The 20,029-nt window shown below is 39.1% G+C and overlaps 1 protein-coding gene across 1 annotated transcript; it reads right to left on the bottom strand.

The window, feature by feature from the left end:
• Window positions 1-12,215: 12,215 nt before the first annotated feature.
• On the bottom strand, window positions 12,216-19,667 carry LOC125003443 (beta-1,3-galactosyltransferase 2-like). The gene is made up of 2 exons (XM_047577400.1): window positions 19,633-19,667; window positions 12,216-13,727 (listed from the first exon to the last, which is right to left on the bottom strand). The coding sequence occupies exons 1-2, from the start codon at window positions 19,665-19,667 to the stop codon at window positions 12,650-12,652; spliced, it is 1,113 nt and encodes a 370-aa protein (XP_047433356.1). The 3' UTR covers window positions 12,216-12,649.
• Between the last annotated feature and the right edge of the window lie 362 nt (window positions 19,668-20,029).

The raw sequence follows: 20,029 nt of genomic DNA, 5'->3' as shown, positions 1-20,029 counted from the left end.
GTGTAACAGAGTGACGAAAAAACACTGAAGATTTGTGGGAGTTGAATATCTTGTGTTCATGCAGTCAGTTTGTGTTTGTGTGTTCAGTCATTCAACAGTCATTTGAGCAGTCGGGTGTAGGGGATTTGGAGGCCAGGTCAACACCTTGTGCTGTCTTCATGTTTTGTTCCTAAACTGTTTTTGTGTGTGTCTGTGTTAGGTTATATCCTGCTGGGGATGGCTGCTGCCATCAAGGAGTGTAACATCCACACGAATGCTAGATCCAAAAATTTCCCAGCAAAATGTTGTATTTGCCCAAGATGGTCAGTGTTATTTTCTTCTGTCAGTGGTTGCAAAGTTGTGCCATATCCGTCTATGTCATTTCAGTTTCAAAATTTAGTGTCTCTCTTTTGCGCTCGTGTGCAGTTCTGCCAGAGTTCAGCCATGCATTTGTGAAATATTGCATCAAGAATCGATCTTAGGTCTTCAAGGGCATGGGCTGTCTGAAATTTTTTTTTCACCAATGTATGTATACATCTCAGGAACAACACCTGAAGCCTCAGTCCAGAAGAGTACAGTCCTAGGAAAAGCTAAGATACTGCGCGGGACCCTCAAACTCCCATGCCTCTGGCTCAAGGGTAAGCCAGGACAACAGGTCGGTGGAAGATGTCTTCATCAACCCCACAATCAGAGACTGGGTACCAAGCCCCAAATACCAACAGCCTCAATACAAGAGCTGCTGACCTGAGAAGGAAGATTGTGACCCAACTAGAGTCCTGGAGCCCCCAACAAATACCAAAGCCAAGTTGTGAAGTACCTTCATAAGATCTACCAATGGATGTGAATGCTGCACTAATGACAGTCCCTATGGGAACCATCACCGAGACCAATAAACTGATACACAGTACAGCAGCAGTGATGCTAGAGATGCTTGGGTGCAAGATGGGCTCAGGGCATAACAGGCAGCACCCCCCATGGAATATACAGTTAGAGGCCAAGATAAAGGCATCACGGAGAGAAGTTACATATACATATACACACACATATATACACATATATAAAATCCATGTTTAGGTCAAAACAAAACCGAAGTGAGTAATATGTATTTTAAGGCCTACGGACAAAATGTAATGTTCCACAGGCTGCTGATTCTTGGACTGTTTAAGTTTGAAGTGAGTTTGGTGACTGCAGGTCCTTACCTTTTCTGATCTTTCACAGCTGAGTGACAGCTCCGGATCCATCTTGACTGGTGTGACCCTTCCTTTTTCCTTTCCTTTCTTCTTCCTAAACAAGCCAACACAACATTTGAGAATTCAAGTCATGGGGTTATAGGAGAACTTCGACGCACCACTTTTTCCTCTCAAAAATAAAACATACGAGGGGCACTAGTAGTGTGTATGAAATTGTTTACAGAGATTTTACTTATTTTTTGGATTACAGTTCATCTGTTTTTAATAGTCAGACCTTTGCTCCCTTTGACATTTCTGTAATTGACACTTATAATTTAGATGTTGACCAAGACCAAATTTTTTTTCATCATTTAAGTTTTCAAATTTTTGTATTTTTTTATAATAAATCTCAATTTAATAATTTATGTGATTCTATACCTCCTGATGTATTCTCTACTTTTCACTTGAATATAAGAAGTCTTTCTAGCAACTACGATACATTTACTCATTATTTATATTCACTCAAATATATTTCTATCATTGCTCTATAAGAAACTTGGCTTACAGAAGCCTCTAAAGACATTTTTAAATTACCTACATACAATGCAGTCCATTATGTAAGAGAGAATAGATCTGGAGGTGGTGTTTCTCTGTTTATTCATGAAACATATAAATTTAAAATTAGAGAAGATTTCTCTCTGAAGTTAGATGGAGCTGAGGTGCAATCTGTCTTTATAGAGCTCTCTGGTGTCTCTGGAGGAAGGAATGGTAACATCGGTGCTATATATATATATATCGCCCTCCTGTCTCTGTTAAAGACTGTAATGAAAGTTTGTCTTCTTTAAGAAGAGTCATCACTTAAACAAACCCTAGCTTACAAATGATTTACTGAAACACCTAAGGAAAAAGAACAAATTGTACGCTCTACTCCTTTTTTCTCATAGTGTTTATAAAGCCTATAGAAATAAATACACTCATTCCATAAGATTTGCAAAAAAAAAAAAAAAGAAATAGAAAGAAAAAAATATTTCAGTGAAAAAATAAAAAAAACTATTCAAATTATATTAAACCACATGGAAAGTGATAAATAAGTTGTTGCAAAGAGGAAATACTGTATCGGAGCTGCCTTCTGTCTTTCTGGATGGTGAAAATTCTTTCAATAGTCCAAATGATATTGCTCAAAACTTTTATGATTTCTTTGTTAATATTGGTTATGAACTAGCTAACAAAATTCCTCCTTGTCATGGTAATCCATTGAACTTTATTTCAACAAATTTCCCTAGTTTCTCTTCTTTTAAGCCTCCTGATATCCAAGAAATAAGTGACATAATTGATACATTGCTGATGTTTTGGGGATGTGTGAGCTACGAAGGCACAGGAAACTTGGTCAAAGTTGAAGGAAAGATGAATGCAGCACGTTATCACCAAAACTGGAGGCAAATTTGCACTCATCAGCCCAGAAGCTGCACATGGGACGTGCCTGGACGTTCCAACATGACAACGATCCAAAACACAAGGCAGTTTTTTTTTTGTTTTTTTTTTAAAAATATTTTTAAGCTATTTATTTTCTCTTTTTTTTTTTTTTTTTTTTTTTTTTTGCATATTTAAGCCTATTTAAGTTTATGTTGTCCTCTTATATTTTTAATGCAGGTTCCATATCTTAAATGCTACTGATCTACTGATTCGCGTTGCGTCACTGACTCGAGTCAGTTCGCGAACGGATCACCTACTGATTCGTTCGCCAAGTGAACCACCTGTACGTGAACGGATCAGTTAGTGATTCGCTCATCTCGTGAACCAGTTCACTGCAGGTCGCGAGTCAGCCTCTGTGTCATTGCCGACCATTGGTGCCGATACAGAGGCTGAGATGCAGGAAGCCCCGCCGGTTGAAAGAGCTTTCTGGACCAAACGATTTTGGGGAATGGAACATACATTGTTTTACGTTTATAATTTGTTTAATTTCCGCAATTAAAACACACATTGTTTTACATTTATAATTTGCATCGCCTGCGTTGTACTTTTAATCACTGTTGCGACTTTAATGGTGGGAGGGGTGGATGGGGCACACATTATTTTTATTTTATTAAATATTTTTTATTAAACACAAATTATTTAACAAATGTGATGTAAATTGTAATGTTAACGCCCGCAATATTTGTTTTCATTTGTAATTTGTTTAATTTCCACAATTGACTGACTCGATGAACGAATCAATTGAACGAATCATTTCGATGAACTGATTCGAGTGATTCGGTACAGCTAAAAAGATCGTTGGTTCCCATCACTACAATGTATGTATGTAGTGTTAGCACCACTTTAGCACGCTAGCTAGCAACCCCGAATCATTAGCATCATCTTATCACGTTTTATGAAAACATTTATTTTTAAACGTGCACCACAAATATTAGAGCATGCAACAGTAAGGCACAATGTATGTATGTAGTGTTAGCACCACGTTAGCACGCTAACTAGCAACTCCGAACCATTAGCATCATCTTATCACGTTTTATATCTATGGTTACAAAGTGCATGACTCGTCTCATTCAGACAAAACGTCAAGCCAAACGTACCGTTTACTGCTGTTACTCACTTTCTATGTTACACTGAGGCCAGGCATGCATGATAACCTGTAGCTCATTAAGCACGTGTTCAGGTCACTAGTAACAGCGCGACGAGTGTAATTTCCGTGACTCACCGCTGCTAAATGACGAAATGACTTCGGGTGCCCGAAGAGTAATGGAGGAGGGAGGAGGGAGGAGGGTGGAAGGGAGGCGAAGGGTGGCGAAGGGTGGCGTTAACATTTGAGGTGTTAAATACAGGATCAGAGTTTAGAGTAAGAAGTTCTGAGTTAATATTTAAACATTTACACCTAGAGGTTTGATTTAGTGACACATCCTTTTTACACTCGGTTTTGACAACAACTATTTATCGACTGAGAGTTAATTATGATGGATTAACTCTACCCAGAGTATAGTTAACTCTACTAGTGTATGTCTAGTTTAACACCAACAATTCAACTCTTCTCAGTTTGCTGTGTAAACTATTGCTCGGGGACATTTGAAAAAAAAAAAAAAGGCCAAGAAAGCAAAAATTCTGCTGGGGTATGTAAACTTTTGAGCACAACTGTATTTTCTTTGTCTTTGAAAACAGGCATTGTGCCAGAGGATCTAAAAGTTGCTAGAGGTGTTTTGCTAGGTTTTATTTTGAAAACAGGAAGTACATGTAAGCAGGTCGGGTGACTCACTTCCTTACTTATAACAAGGAAATGAAGAGAAGCATGCTTCATAGACACTGTTTTTGCAAATTTTCTCTCTTTTTGTTTTTTTTTTTTTCCATTTGTCTGCATTTGTCTGCATAGTTGAACACCACAGGGTGTCAACATTATATGAGGTTGATGCAGATAGGGTTTGGAGCCAGAAGGGCGTAAGTGGCATTTTGGGCGAATATGAGTTCTATACATCAAAATAAAGGTCTTGATGAGCTCTATCCAATGGTGCCAAAAAGACCTATCTGAGATCAAATTGCATTGAATAAACCAACAAAACAATATAGACCTAACACAAAAGTGTCAGTAATGTTTGGAGCCAGAAGGGCGTAAGTCCTTAGTTACGCCCTTCTGGCTCTGAAAAATGTAGGGTGTAGGACGTAGGACATGTTAATTCAGAGCCAGAAGAGCGTAAGTGTAGTTGGTGCCTTTAAACTGCATTCAAAATAGCTGACACAATTGCAGACATGGAACTGTCTGAGGCAGAAAAGATTTTGATTAATATTATAAAACATACTAGTGAATCCTATATTGAAGAAGTTAAGTCAGAGTTGGTTTTGAATGTATTTCATCACAAGTGTGATCATGATAAGACATGCCTGCCTGCCTTGAAAGCCTTCCCTTGTTAGCCTTGTTAGACCATGTTAGATTAACATGGCTAACATTAATCCCGTTGTTTTGGTCTGATCTTGCAATGGAGTATTCCTCACACATACAGTCCCCTCTAAAGGTATTGGAACAGCAAGGCAAGGCCTTTGCAAAAGGCAAAAGCAAAGCAAGGCCCTTGCTTTTGGTTTTCACTGAAGACAATTTGGGTTCAAGATCAAAAGAAGAGTATGAGACGAGTTCAGAATGTCAGCTTTTTGTCAGCCTGTTCCAGGTTTCAACCCAGGCCAAAAAATAGACTAGTCATGCAGAGTTATTTAATGTTTGAACAGTCAACCTGACGAGAAACACCTGTCAGTCACATGTTCCATTACTTTTGCTCACCTAAAACTGCTGTGGTGTAATACAAATGGTGATAAAAGCCGACATACTGAACTTTTCTCTCACACTCATATTTTGATCTTAAACCCAAATGTCTTCAGTGAACAACAAGGGAATTTGCCTGTTCCAATACTTTTGGGGGGAACCGTACGCACAGTTCTACAATGCTCTGACAGTGAGTGGAACTAAACAGACTAGTGAACAGAAAAGCAAATAAGACGCGACATAATTCTTTGGATGAGGTCAATGAATAGAAAAGTGAAATGAGTAAAAAGTATATAGTATAGTATTGTACTATATAACTCATGATTTACCAATCAGAAGTGTGTTTAGCAAGTTCATTGACTTTTATTGCTGTCTGTACCGTTCAGCAGATGTCCAGAATAAAAAATTGAAATTAGAAAAAAAAGAATGTTAAAGTTAAAAGAAAATTAATTACTTATTCAAGTGTTAATTATTCAATTAATTCCCCTTTTTACCAATTATTGTCTGCATTGTTCAGCAGATACGCCAAATGTACCCATAGAAGACTTGAAATGTTTGGTGCCAAAAAGGCGTATTTGACGTTTTTGCCATATTTTTTGGATTTTAAAATGTTTTAGAACATGTTCATTGTATTAATATGCTATCAGTTTATTCCTTAAATACTCATTCATATAAAAAAGTTTGTGGTTGCAATGTTGTGGTTTAAGGTTAAAAAATACAGTTGATTGAAGTGTGGTCAAAATCTTGTTTTGTCTCTCCTGTAAAATTTGTCAAATGCCACTTACGCCCCTCTGGCTCCAAACCCTCGTTATATTCTTGCAGCTGAAAGCTTTATTACTTCAGTGCGTGAGTGTGACCATCACCAGCCCTCCCTGAGAACTGTCCTGTTGATCTTTATTGAGTGTAGTGACCTTGTGTGGCAGGGAGGGCAGTGCTACACCTCAGTGGATAGAGGGGGGGAACAAAGGAAAGAAAAGATGTAGAAGGATGGACAGTGGAGGAGATACATGTGGTGCTAGTAGGAACTAGTGGAGTGCAGGGTTCTGTGCTTCCCAAGTCACCTCACTCAAGTATGACTGGGTACAGTCATCTCTGGAGAGATGAGAGAGTCCAGGGGGGGTAAGGGTGTCCCAATGGAAGGAGAGAAGTCTGCCATAGGGCACGTAGTGATAGAGTGAAAACAATAATCCAGCCCTTAATAGCTGGGACTCATCAATTCTTTTTGATGTGATCCAGCACGGGCTGGCAGGTGACAACACACATGCATGTGGGCATTCCCTAAATATGAGTGAGACCATTACCAGGGCCCAGAGTCAGGTCAGAAGCCCCAGCGCCCGAGAACCTCCACCCCAGTGTGGGGCGCATGGGTGACAGGACCAGAGAACCACTGTAGCCACGGGGCAAGCCACACCCCAGCGCAGATGTCGAGCGACGACCAACACCCCCAGGCCGACCAATTGAGCACAAGTCGGTGCAGGCCAGAGCAGCCCCCCATACCCCCCACACCCCCCAGCCACCGCAGCCCGTCCACCCACCGCCACCAACACCCCCCCCCAAAGACCCCCCCCCACCCTGCAGGGCAGCCATGGACACCTCTCCAGCCGAGAGGACTCCCCCAGGAGCCCAGCAAAGCCCCCGCAGACGGGCACCGGCCCAGCGCCCAACCAGGAACGGGCCATCCGAGCAGGGGGGGCCAAGGAGCCGGCCCCATGCCCCTGGCGCACCCAGGCCAGGGAGACCACGGGAAGAGAGAACCCCCACCCGCCAGGGAGAGACCCCAGCCCCCCATCGAAGGGAGAGGGGAAGCACCAAGCCACCACCCGAACCAGTCGATACCGGAACAACCGGGTACCCAAGGGAGCCGCCACGAACCCGTCGCCACGCAGCACCGGGAGACAAAGCCAGGCCAAGAGGACACCAGAGAATCTAGGTAGATACCCCTACCAACGGCCGTGGGGCCACAGACCGCCAGCCCAAGATCCCCCTGCTAGCGGAGGACCAGGCCCCCCAAGCTGTGCCAATGGATAATGAAAAGTGACAGTGTCCCTATTACTGTGCTTCCTCAGTCCCTGATGAGGAAGCAAGCCCCTACACCGTGACCCTGGATGTGGTGTGGTGAATTAAGACAGGGGGCAAACAGGAGGGTCAGGTGGGTCTTTCTCTCTTTTGCCTCCTGCGTTATATACCTTTTGATGGCATCGCTGGTATGTATTGATTTGATTTAATGTTATTAATGATCGCAGATGGTTATTTTCGTGATAATGTCTAGTTTGATAAGTTTATGCAGGAAGTCTATCAAGTCATCTTTATTAGTCTGCTATGACTTGTTAAAATTCATGTAAGGGAATAAATGTCAATAAGTAGTTGATTATGCATTAACATATGTTAAAATACAATGGTTTACAGATAAATAAGTAATAGATAGCAGTTAAAAAACAAGCACTTTAGTTTATTTAAGAATCAGTTTATTTACATTGTGTTGTGATGCTAGACAGCAAAGTAGTCCTGGGCTACATTTTTAATGAAACCAGGTGCTTTAATGTTTATGTAAGTGACCGGGTATTACGTATCCAAGGTCATCCCGCCCAGATCAGTGGCGCTATGTGTCAACAGAATAGAACAGAACAGAACAGAACCCTGCGGATCACGCGAGACGTTCTGTCGCCACAGGCCAATTGAAGGACACAAACTGGCTGAGTGGACCCAAATCTCTATGCACACCAGAGACATGTGCCTTGGAGAGCACCTACAAACTTGTAGATCCAAGTTCAGACCTAGACATTTGCCCTCTAGTGTGTCCACTTTGAGTGCTACAACAACATCCAAGCAGCTCGGTTCACATCGTTTCTCAAAGTTCTCATCCTGGAAGTCGCTAACTAGGGTCATTACACACCTCATTCACATAGCCTGTTCTTTCAACACAACCTCGAAGAAGGGGACATGTAAGGGCTGGCACTACTGCAAAACAGGATACATCGTCAAGGAGTCTGATCAAGCGTTTCACATCATCATTCAAGCTGTACAGGAGGAAATCTACAGTCAAGAGATCAAATGTATCCAAAAACATGAACAGATCCCCAAAAGTAGTCCCCTCAGAAATCTGGATCCTTTCATTGATGTACACGGCCTTCTGAGGGTCGGAGGTTGTCTCCACAATGCAAACCTGGATCAGAGTGAAAAGAGTCCAGTGATTATTCCTGGCAAACATCAGGTTGCAGCCTTACTCATCATGCATCACCACGAACACATCCATCATCAAGGCCGTCTCTTTACAGAAGGGGCTGTCCGTTCAGCTGGCTTTTGGATAATTGGTGGCAAGAGAAATGTGAGCAGCATCATTTACCAGTGTATAACCTGCAGTAGCCTTATAGCCCCACTTACAATACAAAAGATGGCCAATCTGCCAGCAGACTGCCTTTCGACAGAGCCTCCCTTTACAAATGTTGGGTTCGATGTGTTCGGCCCTTGGAGTGTCTCTTCACGTAGAACAAGAGGAGGTCATGCACACAGTAAGCGATGGGCCGTGATTTTCACGTGTATGAGTCTAAGAGCGGTTCATATTGAAGTCATAGAATCCCTTCACACATCCAGCTTCATCAATGCGCTAAGGCACTTTCTGGTCAAACACACGGTCCAGTCAAACACATCCGCTCAGACCGTGGCACCAACTTTGTTGGTGCCTTTAAGGAGTTAAAGATACCCTGGAACATTGACGACATCACTGTGAAGACTTACCTGTCAGATCAAGGTTGCTTTTGGACCTTTAACCCTCCACACACCTCCCATTTTGGCGGCACATGGGAAAGGATGATTGGTCTCGCGAAGAGAATCTTAGACTCCATGTTCCTTCAGCTGAAGGACCAACTAACCCATGAGGTGCTGGTGACTTTCATGGCAGAAGTAGCAACCATCATAAATGGCCGTGGTTCCAGTGACAACTGACTCCAATGATTCATTCAAATGCTCTTCTCACCCAAAAGGTGAATGTCCTTTCTGCTCCTAGTGGAGATTTTGGAGTTTCAGACCTCTACAAGCACCAGTGGCGGCAGGTCCAGCACCTGTCCAACACCTTCTGGGACAGGTGGCAAAAGCAATTCCTCCCAATATTACAGGCACGCAAGAATTGGCAGTCTACTGAATGGCCTATTGGACTGGTAACGCAGACCTTCCCCAGCGAGGACGGGAAGGTACGAAAGGTTCAGGTCAAGGTCACACATACATTAGTGGCTAAACTCTTTCTTAGGCCTGTTTCTGAGATAGTGGTTCTTTTCCTCCTGGAGGTCCAGTGAATTTAACTACGTAAGACTTTATTGAGGGGCGTGTATCCATGCCAGGCGGGGAGTGTTTTGCTACAATCAATATGTAACAATAGTAATGAATAGCAGTTAAAAAACAAACACCTTAGTTCATTTAAGAATCAGTATATTTACATCGTGTTGTGTAAGTATAAAAAAGTAGCAATTTTATTTGTATTCATTATGCTCTTTGTTTGTTTTAGCTTTACTCTTTCATACATCAATAAACCTGTGGACAAAGGACAACTGTCTTCAGAGTCATGATGTCAGGAAGGAGTTTGTCTAACTGCCAAGGTGTATCGCAGCACATATACTGAGAGCAGCATAAGAGTTATTCCATTATTTAAGCAGATGATCCATGTTGTTTTAGTAATTCATATCTACCTTGCCATGCTTTTCAAAAATATTAGAAAAAATGATACACAAAAGGATGCTATTTCATCTAGACTCTTATTCAGTTATTTACAAACACCAATATTGTTTTTCTTATTTATATTAATGATTTGTTTAATATTTCTAATATCTTTTCTCCAATAATGTTTGCAGATGATACAACCTTGGTTCTCTCTCATTCAAACTTCAACACTTTGATTAAGGATGCAAATGCTGGTTTAATTGCCTGCGACACATGGTTTAGATTAAATAAATTCATTGAATATAAAAAAAATCTAACTTTACTATTTTCAGTGGTAAAAAAATCATACTCAAAGGATTTATCTAAAATTATACTAGAGTCTGTTGAGATGCCTCAGGTGTCAAGCACAAGATTCCTGGGAATTATTGTTGACGAAGGTTTGAATTGGAGAGATCAGATTGATTGTGCTAACAGAAAGATAAATAAAACCATTGGTATTATAAGGAGGATTATTCATTTTGTCACTACAAACTGTCTCCTTACTCTTTTTTATATATTCAATTTATCCCTATCTTTCATATTGTGATATAGTTTGGGCAAGTACATATCCTACTACTCTCTAAAAAAACTTTGATCCTCCAGAAACTTCAGATTTTAACTATTTATGACATTAACATTTTTCAAATATGTGTTTTTCTTTACAACATCATTTGAAATGAAGGAAATATTCCAAAACAGTTCAAGACTTACTCCAAAGAAAACTCACAGGTTCATTGAGACTCAACGCGTCAATCTTCAAATCCTCATCCTCCTAAACTTCTCACTACTAGAGGTCAGTTTTCAATCATATTTAGGGGTGTTAAGTTATGGAATGGTTTTTCCCACTTGTCAAAAAATGGTTCCTCTGTGAAGACGTTTAAAAGATCATTTAATTGCTGCCTCGTAATGTGTTGTTTATGTATATGGTTGCTGCTCATCGGTAGACACACTGTACATTTTTAATGCAGCTTATCATTACTGGTGTTTTATTGTTGTATTGTTGTTGTTTTGTTGTATTATTGTTTTATTTCTACATTATTGTTGTTGTTAGTCACCATAAAGTCTTATGCAGTCCTACTTTTTGATGTTTTCTGTTTTATAATAAATATAAATTATATTAATAACATGAAATTGTAATATCAGTTCATTATTATTATAAGGTGGAGGCTTCAAATAAGCCCACTGTGTTTTTTTGCCTCTCCCTGTCTTATTATTATCATGTCTGTACTATTTATGTTTAATTTCAGTTGTGCAAATAAACTAAACTAAACTAAAAACTGCCCACTAGTTAACTCAAGCTTTATTAATAAAGCAAAACAATTGTGGAGGTGTGAACTCCACACAGGATAATTTCTGTCTTGTCTGCATGGAGTCCTTGCCTGACGACCTTAGTAGCATGTGAATTTGGACATCGTCCACAAAACAATGAAAAGAAACGTTACGTATTTGGCAAAATGTCACCAGGTGGCAACAAATACGAAAGAAAAAGAATAAGACTCGATCGATCCTAATTAAAGCCAAAGCTGAGGGCCATACGATAGCGAACGGTATACCATAATATTACATGGATGCACCATGTTTTGTCTAAATTCAAATATAAAATATTCAAATGGGCTCAGAGAGCCCATTTGAATATTTTATATTCAAAGTGTATATTGTATATTAGAAATGCCTGATTGGTGTACACCAATCAGGCATTTCTAATATACACCAATGGCACTCACTTCAGAGCCAAAACATCTGAGACAGTACACAAACCCAAAAACTAAACAGCAGACAGAATGTTTCAGGTCAGCCTTCTTTGCACTAAAACAAAGAGGAAAACTAGTAGTTATTTGTACGATGTCATGCTTTTACTTAGTGGTTAAGCCCACTTGGCCCCTGTACTAAAAATGAGTTTGCCACCCCTGCTCTAAGGAATTAGACACAAGGCTCGTATAGACCCCTTTAATCCACTGCACAATAGTTCCGACTTTGAATTCTGAAGTGTTAGTTTGACTTTGATAGCTAATTAAGTTTTAAGAAGATACGGCGCCGTCTATAACCTTTTATGCATATCAGTATAGTTAATGTCACATCAATGGCCACTTGACTTACGCATGACTTATTTTGCAGAAAAATGAGATTAAATGGGTCACAGGCTCATTAAATAGTCTCTTTAATTGATTAATTTAAATAGAACAATTACATCATATGAAAGATAATCTTTCTGACAGTAGTGATTCTTAGTTCATTGTAACAAAGAAAGTTCAACATTCACCCTCAAAATGTCCTGTGTCCCTTGAAGAAAGAGCCAAGGTGATGCACCATTCCTGCACCCTTCAGTTTGCAGAAAGATACAGTGTTTCTAAGCAACCCAGTGCAAATTAACTTTTTCATTCACATTTCCAGTTTCCATGAAAAATCAGGATGAATAAATATTTCTGACACATAATGACATTAAATACAAGTAAAAAAATAAAATTTCCTTTTACCATTTGTACAGTGCAGCACTTTAGTTTCTTTACCAACAGGCATCCCCAAGACCGTCAACCCCACACTGAATCCCTGCCACCATACATCTTAAATGCTTGTCTTAACAAGGAGGTCCAGGCTTCTTGAGGTCTGTCCAATAGTCCACCAACTCTTTTGAAGAACCAAGAATGTAGGTGATGATCTTTGAGTATTCACAGCGATTATATTTTGTGTTATAGGCTCTGAACTGGGAGGGGTTTGGAGGTGATGTAGGTTTGAGTCCTAGCTTCTTCATGCACATTCCGATGTAAGCGTCCTCTATGTTAAAGGGTTTGACTGATTTGGAGACCTCCACAAATTTCTCTGGAAGATCATTGGAAAAGATGTAACCCATTCCCAGAGTGTAGGTCGGGTACACAGGCTCCGGGTACGACTCCTCAGAGACATACCACTTTGAGTTCTTTGAACGGACAACTGGCCTGTCCCACATTAGCATCCCTGTCAGGTAGTTCTGCTTCGGTATTTCAGGCTTCTGTAGCATGAGCATGAGATTGTCAATGTTCAGGAACAAGTCTGAGTCAACCTTCATGGCATAGGCAGCTGTAGAGCAGCGTGTGGCCAACCAGTCCATGATCACCATGGTTTTGATGGTCAGATTGAGGTATGTGTCACTGAAGTCACTCAGGATCAGGTCGTGGTGCTCTAGATTCTCCTGTCGGATCTTTTCAAGATCAGTTCCTTCAGATAAACCCAACATGAACAGAGTGACTACCACCTCACCCTGCACCAGACTTTCGTTGCCCCACGTCTGCCGGATTGCATTCCGAGCTGCTACATTTTTTGGCTCCACTGGAACCATTAGGACCAGGAAAGGGGTCTTGTCTTTGCATGCCTCTGGATTATCTATAATAAAATGGTAGTTGCGTGGATAGGTGTTGTGATATTGCACACCCACAGGTCGTTCATTTACAGCATTCCTGTGTTTTGGATCGGCATGATAAGCCGGTTTAATAACTTGATGGGTTTGGTTGAAAAACCTCTGGAAGTGCTGAGAGAGTGAAACGTTCTCCCACAATGACAGAGAGCGGCTGGACATGGTGTAAAACAAAACGAAGAACACCAAAGAAAGTATGAGCAAGAACCGGAACCAGGATTGAAACAAAGTGCCCTTTTGGTGACTCGAGCTCCAGACAAGTGGCCTACAAAAGAGAAAGAAGACAAACTTAAATGTGGTTAGTATGCCACCCAAAAAGGAAACCTTTCTATATGCCTGTAAAGCATAGACCGCCATTCAGTAGATATGTTACAGTTAAGGAAAAATTCCTTAAATCAATATTTAACACACAATTGTTTTTCAAAGCAGGCTTATTTCATCTAGGGCTGCATGATTATGACCAAAATGCATATCACGATTATTCAGCATGTTAGCTTTGGCCTACATGTATTCCTTGCACTTTGGGTACACTGGGTAACCATGAGACTGCCGCTTCAAGGTGCACTCGCTTATAAGTTAGGCAGCTTAATGAAGCCTGAACCATGCGTTCGCCCTCTGGTGGTTGGATGACTACTGGTTGAGAAACTGCTTGATTCACATTTTGAATGTAAATATTGCCGATAATCGGATTAATTTAATCGTGGCAGCCAAAATTGATTAAAATTCGATTAACTGTGCAGTAGTAACTTCATCATTGCATGGCAAAATTGATGCATAGTGACATAAAATAAAACTGCTTCCAATATCAATGGTGGTCTAACAAAAGTATGAAGGTATGACATTAACGTTTTCACTAAAGACAATTGCTCTTTAGTCTCTACAATTCCAGATGTTCAACCTGGAGCAGATTGTTATCATGACCACCTTCCTAATATTGTGTAGATCTCCCTTGTGCCTCCAGAACAGTTGTGACTTGTCAGAGAATGGACATGGACCTTCTGAGGTTGTCGTGTGGTGTCTGGCAACAGGATGTTGTTAGTGGGGGGGTCTTTGGGTCCTATGGGCTGAGGGGAGGTACCACTGTGGAACAGGATTGTTCCAGTCCATCCCACAGATAGTTGATCAGTTTGGGATCTAGGGAATTTGGAGGCCAGGTCGACACCTTGTGATGTTTTTTCACATTTATTTGAGGCGTTCCTAAACCATTTTTGTGTTAGACTGCATCCTGCTGGAGATGACTGCTGCCATCAAAGCATGTCATTACTATGGGGTGGACGTGTCTGGTCAGGTTTAAGTGGGTGATACATGTCTAAGTAACATCCCCATGAATGCCAGGTCCAAAAGTTTCCCGGCATAATACTGTATTGTCACTAGATGGTCAATTTTATTTACTTCTACTGTTAGTGGTCATGTTGTGGCTAATTGGTGCAAATGGCCAAAAAATGTAATTATGTAGATATTAACTTTGGTGATATTGTGACTCGTCCTGCTAGTTTAGCTCAAGCACTGATGCTGCTTTAGTCCTGCAAATTATCCACTTAGATCAAGCGGATTTTATTCATGACTGCCGTTTGCGCATGCCATACTGTGAATTTGGGTATCGCTCTGATACCAAGTAAATACTGGGCTAGTATCGCCGATACCGATACCTTTTCTAGAAATGTCATGATCATTAAGCAACTTCATAATTCTGCCTTTAATTCGTTAAGTTTATAATTATGATAAAATACCGGACAAATATTTAGACAAATAAATTGGGTTTTCTTGACTAATTACAATATAAAACAATTTAACAATATAAAATTTAAATAATTCCCATTTTACTATGTACAACAACAGCGATCTGTTAAAGTACGCGCACGGTTTTTTAAATACCGTAACTCACTCAAACAGTGGTTTGCATTATTGACAAAATTGTATACGATTGATTAATGAGGATTGACTATTTTAGAAAAAAGAAAAAGGAACAATGTAACAAAAATATAAATAAAACAACGTCAACAATACAACAACAATGGAAGTTATTCAGTAAAAGTCAGTAATAGTAAAGTTGAGCAAATAAGTAAACAAAAGCAATAATGTAATAATAAATATAAAAATTACAAAATAAAAATGATTAAATAAATAACTAGGACTATGTTGCTCATTAATTTTTCACCACAGTCTGTATCCCGTGTAATTGTTCCATGGAAACGGGAAGCACACTCGCAAAAAAAAATTTAATTTTGAAAGCAAAATGTCCATCAACACGAATATATATTTAATTATACGCTTTATTTTGTTGATATTTGTTAATCGCAATATTACCCTCGAGGGTGTGCTCAAACGTAATCTGAGCACTTCCATTCACAGGCAAAAGTCTGTTCAGCTTTTCTATTTGTTATTTCATCAAAATACTTGGGTTGAAATTTATTTAGTATGTGTTGGTTAAGCAGGGTTTAGAAGAAAAGATGAGATTTGAAATGCATGTGTAACTAGGACTGTTCGTCTTTATACATAAAATGTATAAAAAATGTTGATTTAAAAAAATTAACACTAAATAAAAAGTTCTTAAAGGAATGCTTTCTGAATATTTATTAACATGTACTGAAATAACATTTTTATTTGAATTTTTATTTGAGCCACCTTAAAATAATTAGTTAGCTCCAACCTTCTTAAGTGGTTTATATGAAGTAGAATATTTCAGGTTAATCTGAATGTTTTGTTTACATCGAATCAATGAAGACAACTTATTTATTTTAGTTAAGGACAACCTCAAATAATTGAGTTGGTCCAACTTCAGAAATTAGTTTACATGGAGTTACATGTAAACTAACTAACGGAACTAATATAACTTGCATTGTGCCAAGTTAAAAAATTGGGTGTGATTGATTACTTCAATTTTCTTCAATTTTAGTTTAAACAAGGCTTTCTTTTTTCAGTGCATCAAGAGTAAAGTCTTTTAATTCAAATTTGCTTTGGCTCTATTCAAATATTCAAATATAATAGACATCACCACTAAACCTGACAGACAAACAACTTGTACTTGTTTGAACTGCGAGTTCAGAGTCATCGTCTGGCTGTTCAGTGTGTTTATACTAAGCTCCAGCTCAGATATTACACTGTAAGCTAGGAAAATGAGCTCACCGCAAGACATATACAGCCCCGAACCAACCCCCAAGTGGCCCAGTCCACCTGAACTGAACTGAATTTAGGTGCAAAGGAAAAACATTTTTTTTTTCAACCTATTAAATTTATTTTTATTACAGTGAAATAACTACTTCCTCAGGTTCTGTTCAATTACAGCTATGTTATGGTGTTTGTATGCACTTTTAGATGTTCCTTTGTCATGTTAACAAATGTAAAAGATAAGTTAATATTTTAATTCGTCCCACAGTAGTTAAAAATAAGCGTATTTTCCAGCACATGGATTCATTTTGATTTGAAACTTGTAATAACCAGCTGCCAAACGGCCCAGATACACACCTTAATTTTGAAAGTTGGCCTGAGTAAATTTATAATTGCTCTGCTGTAAGCTATCTTAACAGACATTGACATGTATTCTCATGAGGCAGCTAAGTAGACAAAAAAATTAAAAATGCTCCCTCCATTGTACTCTTATCCTTTAATTATAGAGTGCTGTTCTGAAACCAAACATACTGTTTGCTCTAATCAACCACCTATCCTAGTACCATTACAGAGGAAGATACTGTTTGGCAAACTTCAGATACCATCGTGTGTCATGATTTAGATTTCTTAGACTAGTATATAATAAAAATAAAACATCTCAATTTAAAAATAGAACAGATACCTCCTGTTCTTTTATTTATTATATTATTTAAATTGATTGGGCATAGAAACTCAGTTGTACTCAGTTGGATTTTTTTCCCATAAGGAAGTTAAATGCAAAAATTATCCCATGATTTGTGTGTTATTAGTTTATATACACATCAGCCAGAACATTATGACCACTGACAGGACAAGAAAATACAATCTTGTGCATCTTGTGACAATTCAATATTCCGCTGGCAAACTTTTGGACCTGGCACTGATTTACATTTGCACTTTATTTACTTCACTCTTACCATCATGTTTACATCCTCCATGGACAGTTTAGATAGTTAATACATTTATGACACAGTTTCTCTTTCTTTTTTGTATATACTTCGAATTGTTCTTTCTTTGTTTGTGTCCCTTAAAAGTGTCTCGTATTTACACGTCATGCTGCTCACTCGTATCTTAAATCGCCCCCACGGGAACTAATAAAATGTCTTTAATTTATTCCCCATCCACTGACCATGGATGGTGGGTTTGGGGAAGATGAATAAATTGAGAAAAGAATCCTCTGTCAGCACTGTATGCAGAAAAAATAAAAATAAAAATATTATTAATAATAAGTCAAAAATTTTACATAAAAAAATCCATGTTTAAGTCAAAACAAAACCATAGCGAGTAATCTGTGCGTAATGTGTATTTTATGGCTTAAAGCATAAATCGAGGGTTTGGAGCCAGAAGGGCGTAAGTGGCATTTTGGGCGAATATGAGTTCTATACATCAAAATAAAGGTCTTGATGAGCTCTATCCAATGGTGCCAAAAAGACCTATCTGAGATCAAATTGCATTGAATAAACCAACAAAACAATATAGACCTAACACAAAAGTGTCAGTAATGTTTGGAGCCAGAAGGGCGTAAGTCCTTAGTTACGCCCTTCTGGCTCTGAAAAATGTAGGGTGTAGGACGTAGGACATGTTAATTCAGAGTCAGAAGGGCGTAAGTGTAGTTGGTGCCCTTAAACTGCATTTAAAATAGCTGACACAATTGCAGACATGGAACTGTCTGAGGCAGAAAAGATTTTGATTAATATTATAAAACATACTAGTGAATCCTATATTGAAGAAGTTAAGTCAGAGTTGGTTTTGAATGTATTTCATCACAAGTGTGATCATGATAAGACATGCCTGCCTGCCTTGAAAGCCTTCCCTTGTTAGCCTTGTTAGACCATGTTAGATTAACATGGCTAACATTAATCCCGTTGTTTTGGTCTGATCTTGCAATGGGAGTATTCCTCACACATACAGTCCCCTCTAAAGGTATTGGAACAGCAAGGCAAGGCCTTTGCAAAAGGCAAAAGCAAAGCAAGGCCCTTGCTTTTGGTTTTCACTGAAGACAATTTGGGTTCAAGATCAAAAGAAGAGTATGAGACGAGTTCAGAATGTCAGCTTTTTGTCAGCCTGTTCCAGGTTTCAACCCAGGCCAAAAAATAGACTAGTCATGCAGAGTTATTTAATGTTTGAACAGTCAACCTGACGAGAAACACCTGTCAGTCACATGTTCCATTACTTTTGCTCACCTAAAACTGCTGTGGTGTAATACAAATGGTGATAGAAGCCGACATACTGAACTTTTCTCTCACACTCATATTTTGATCTTAAACCCAAATGTCTTCAGTGAACAACAAGGGAATTTGCCTGTTCCAATACTTTTGGGGGGAACCGTACGCACAGTTCTACAATGCTCTGACAGTGAGTGGAACTAAACAGACTAGTGAACAGAAAAGCAAATAAGACGCAACATTATTCTTTGGATAAGGTCAATGAATAGAAAAGTGAAATGAGTAAAAAGTATATAGTATAGTATTGTACTAGTGTGTACATCAGAAGTGTGTTTAGCAAGCTCATTGACTTTTATTGCTCTGTACCGTTCAGCAGATGTCCAGAATAAAAAATTGAAATTAGAAAAAAAAGAATGTTAAAGTTAAAAGAAAATTAATTACTTATTCAAGTGTTAATTATTCAATTAATTCCCCTTTTACCAATTATTGTCTGCATTGTTCAGCAGATACGCCAATGATACCCATAGAAGACTTGAAATGTTTGGTGCCAAAAAGGCGTATTTGACGTTTTTGCCATATTTTTTGGATTTTAAAATGTTTTAGAACATGTTCATTGTATTAATATGCTATCAGTTTATTCCTTAAATACTCATTCATATAAGAAAGTTTGTGGTTGCAATGTTGTGGTTTAAGGTTAAAAAATACAGTTGATTGAAGTGTGGTCAAAATCTTGTTTTGTCTCTCCTGTAAAATTTGTCAAATGCCACTTACGCCCCTCTGGCTCCAAACCCTCGAAATGTAACATTCCACAGGCTGCCGGTTAAATTTGAAGTGAGTTCAGTGACTCCGGGTCCTTACCTTTTCGGTTCTTTCACACCTGTGCGACTCTCCATCTTGACTGGCGCGACAAGCCCAGCTAAACAAGCCAATCCAACATTTGATAATTCAAGTGACGGTTACAGGACGACTTCCATGCACACACATTTTACTCTCGGGGTGAGGCGGGGTGGTCGCGTGCAGCTTCATGAAATGGTTTTAAGAGATTAGATTTTTTTTTTTTTTTTTTTTTTTTTTTAAAAAAAGACCCCACTGGTTACACACACATTAAGTTTGCTTTTGCGTTTACAATTAAAACCAACTGTAATTTGAAAATTTATTGCATGGGGTCATGGGTTCTTATTTTCTGTGATGCTGTATGGGTGGGGAGAGGAATTGGGCTTCACCACAGTGATTCAGCAGCGGGGAGGAGACACTA

Source organism: Mugil cephalus, chromosome 2 (assembly GCF_022458985.1).
Source record: "Mugil cephalus isolate CIBA_MC_2020 chromosome 2, CIBA_Mcephalus_1.1, whole genome shotgun sequence".
Taxonomy (NCBI): domain Eukaryota; kingdom Metazoa; phylum Chordata; class Actinopteri; order Mugiliformes; family Mugilidae; genus Mugil; species Mugil cephalus.
This window is presented reverse-complemented; position numbering and strand designations above follow the sequence as displayed.

What these genes read in the sequence shown, in the direction of transcription:
- LOC125003443 (XM_047577400.1), bottom strand. Translation starts at nt 19,667, where the DNA reads ATGGAGAGTCGCACAGGTGTGAAAGAACCGAAAAG. An exon ending in GGTGTGAAAGAACCGAAAAG is followed by an intron (nt 13,728 to 19,632) that starts GTAAGGACCCGG and finishes TCTCTTTTGTAG; the next exon opens with GCCACTTGTCTGGAGCTCGA.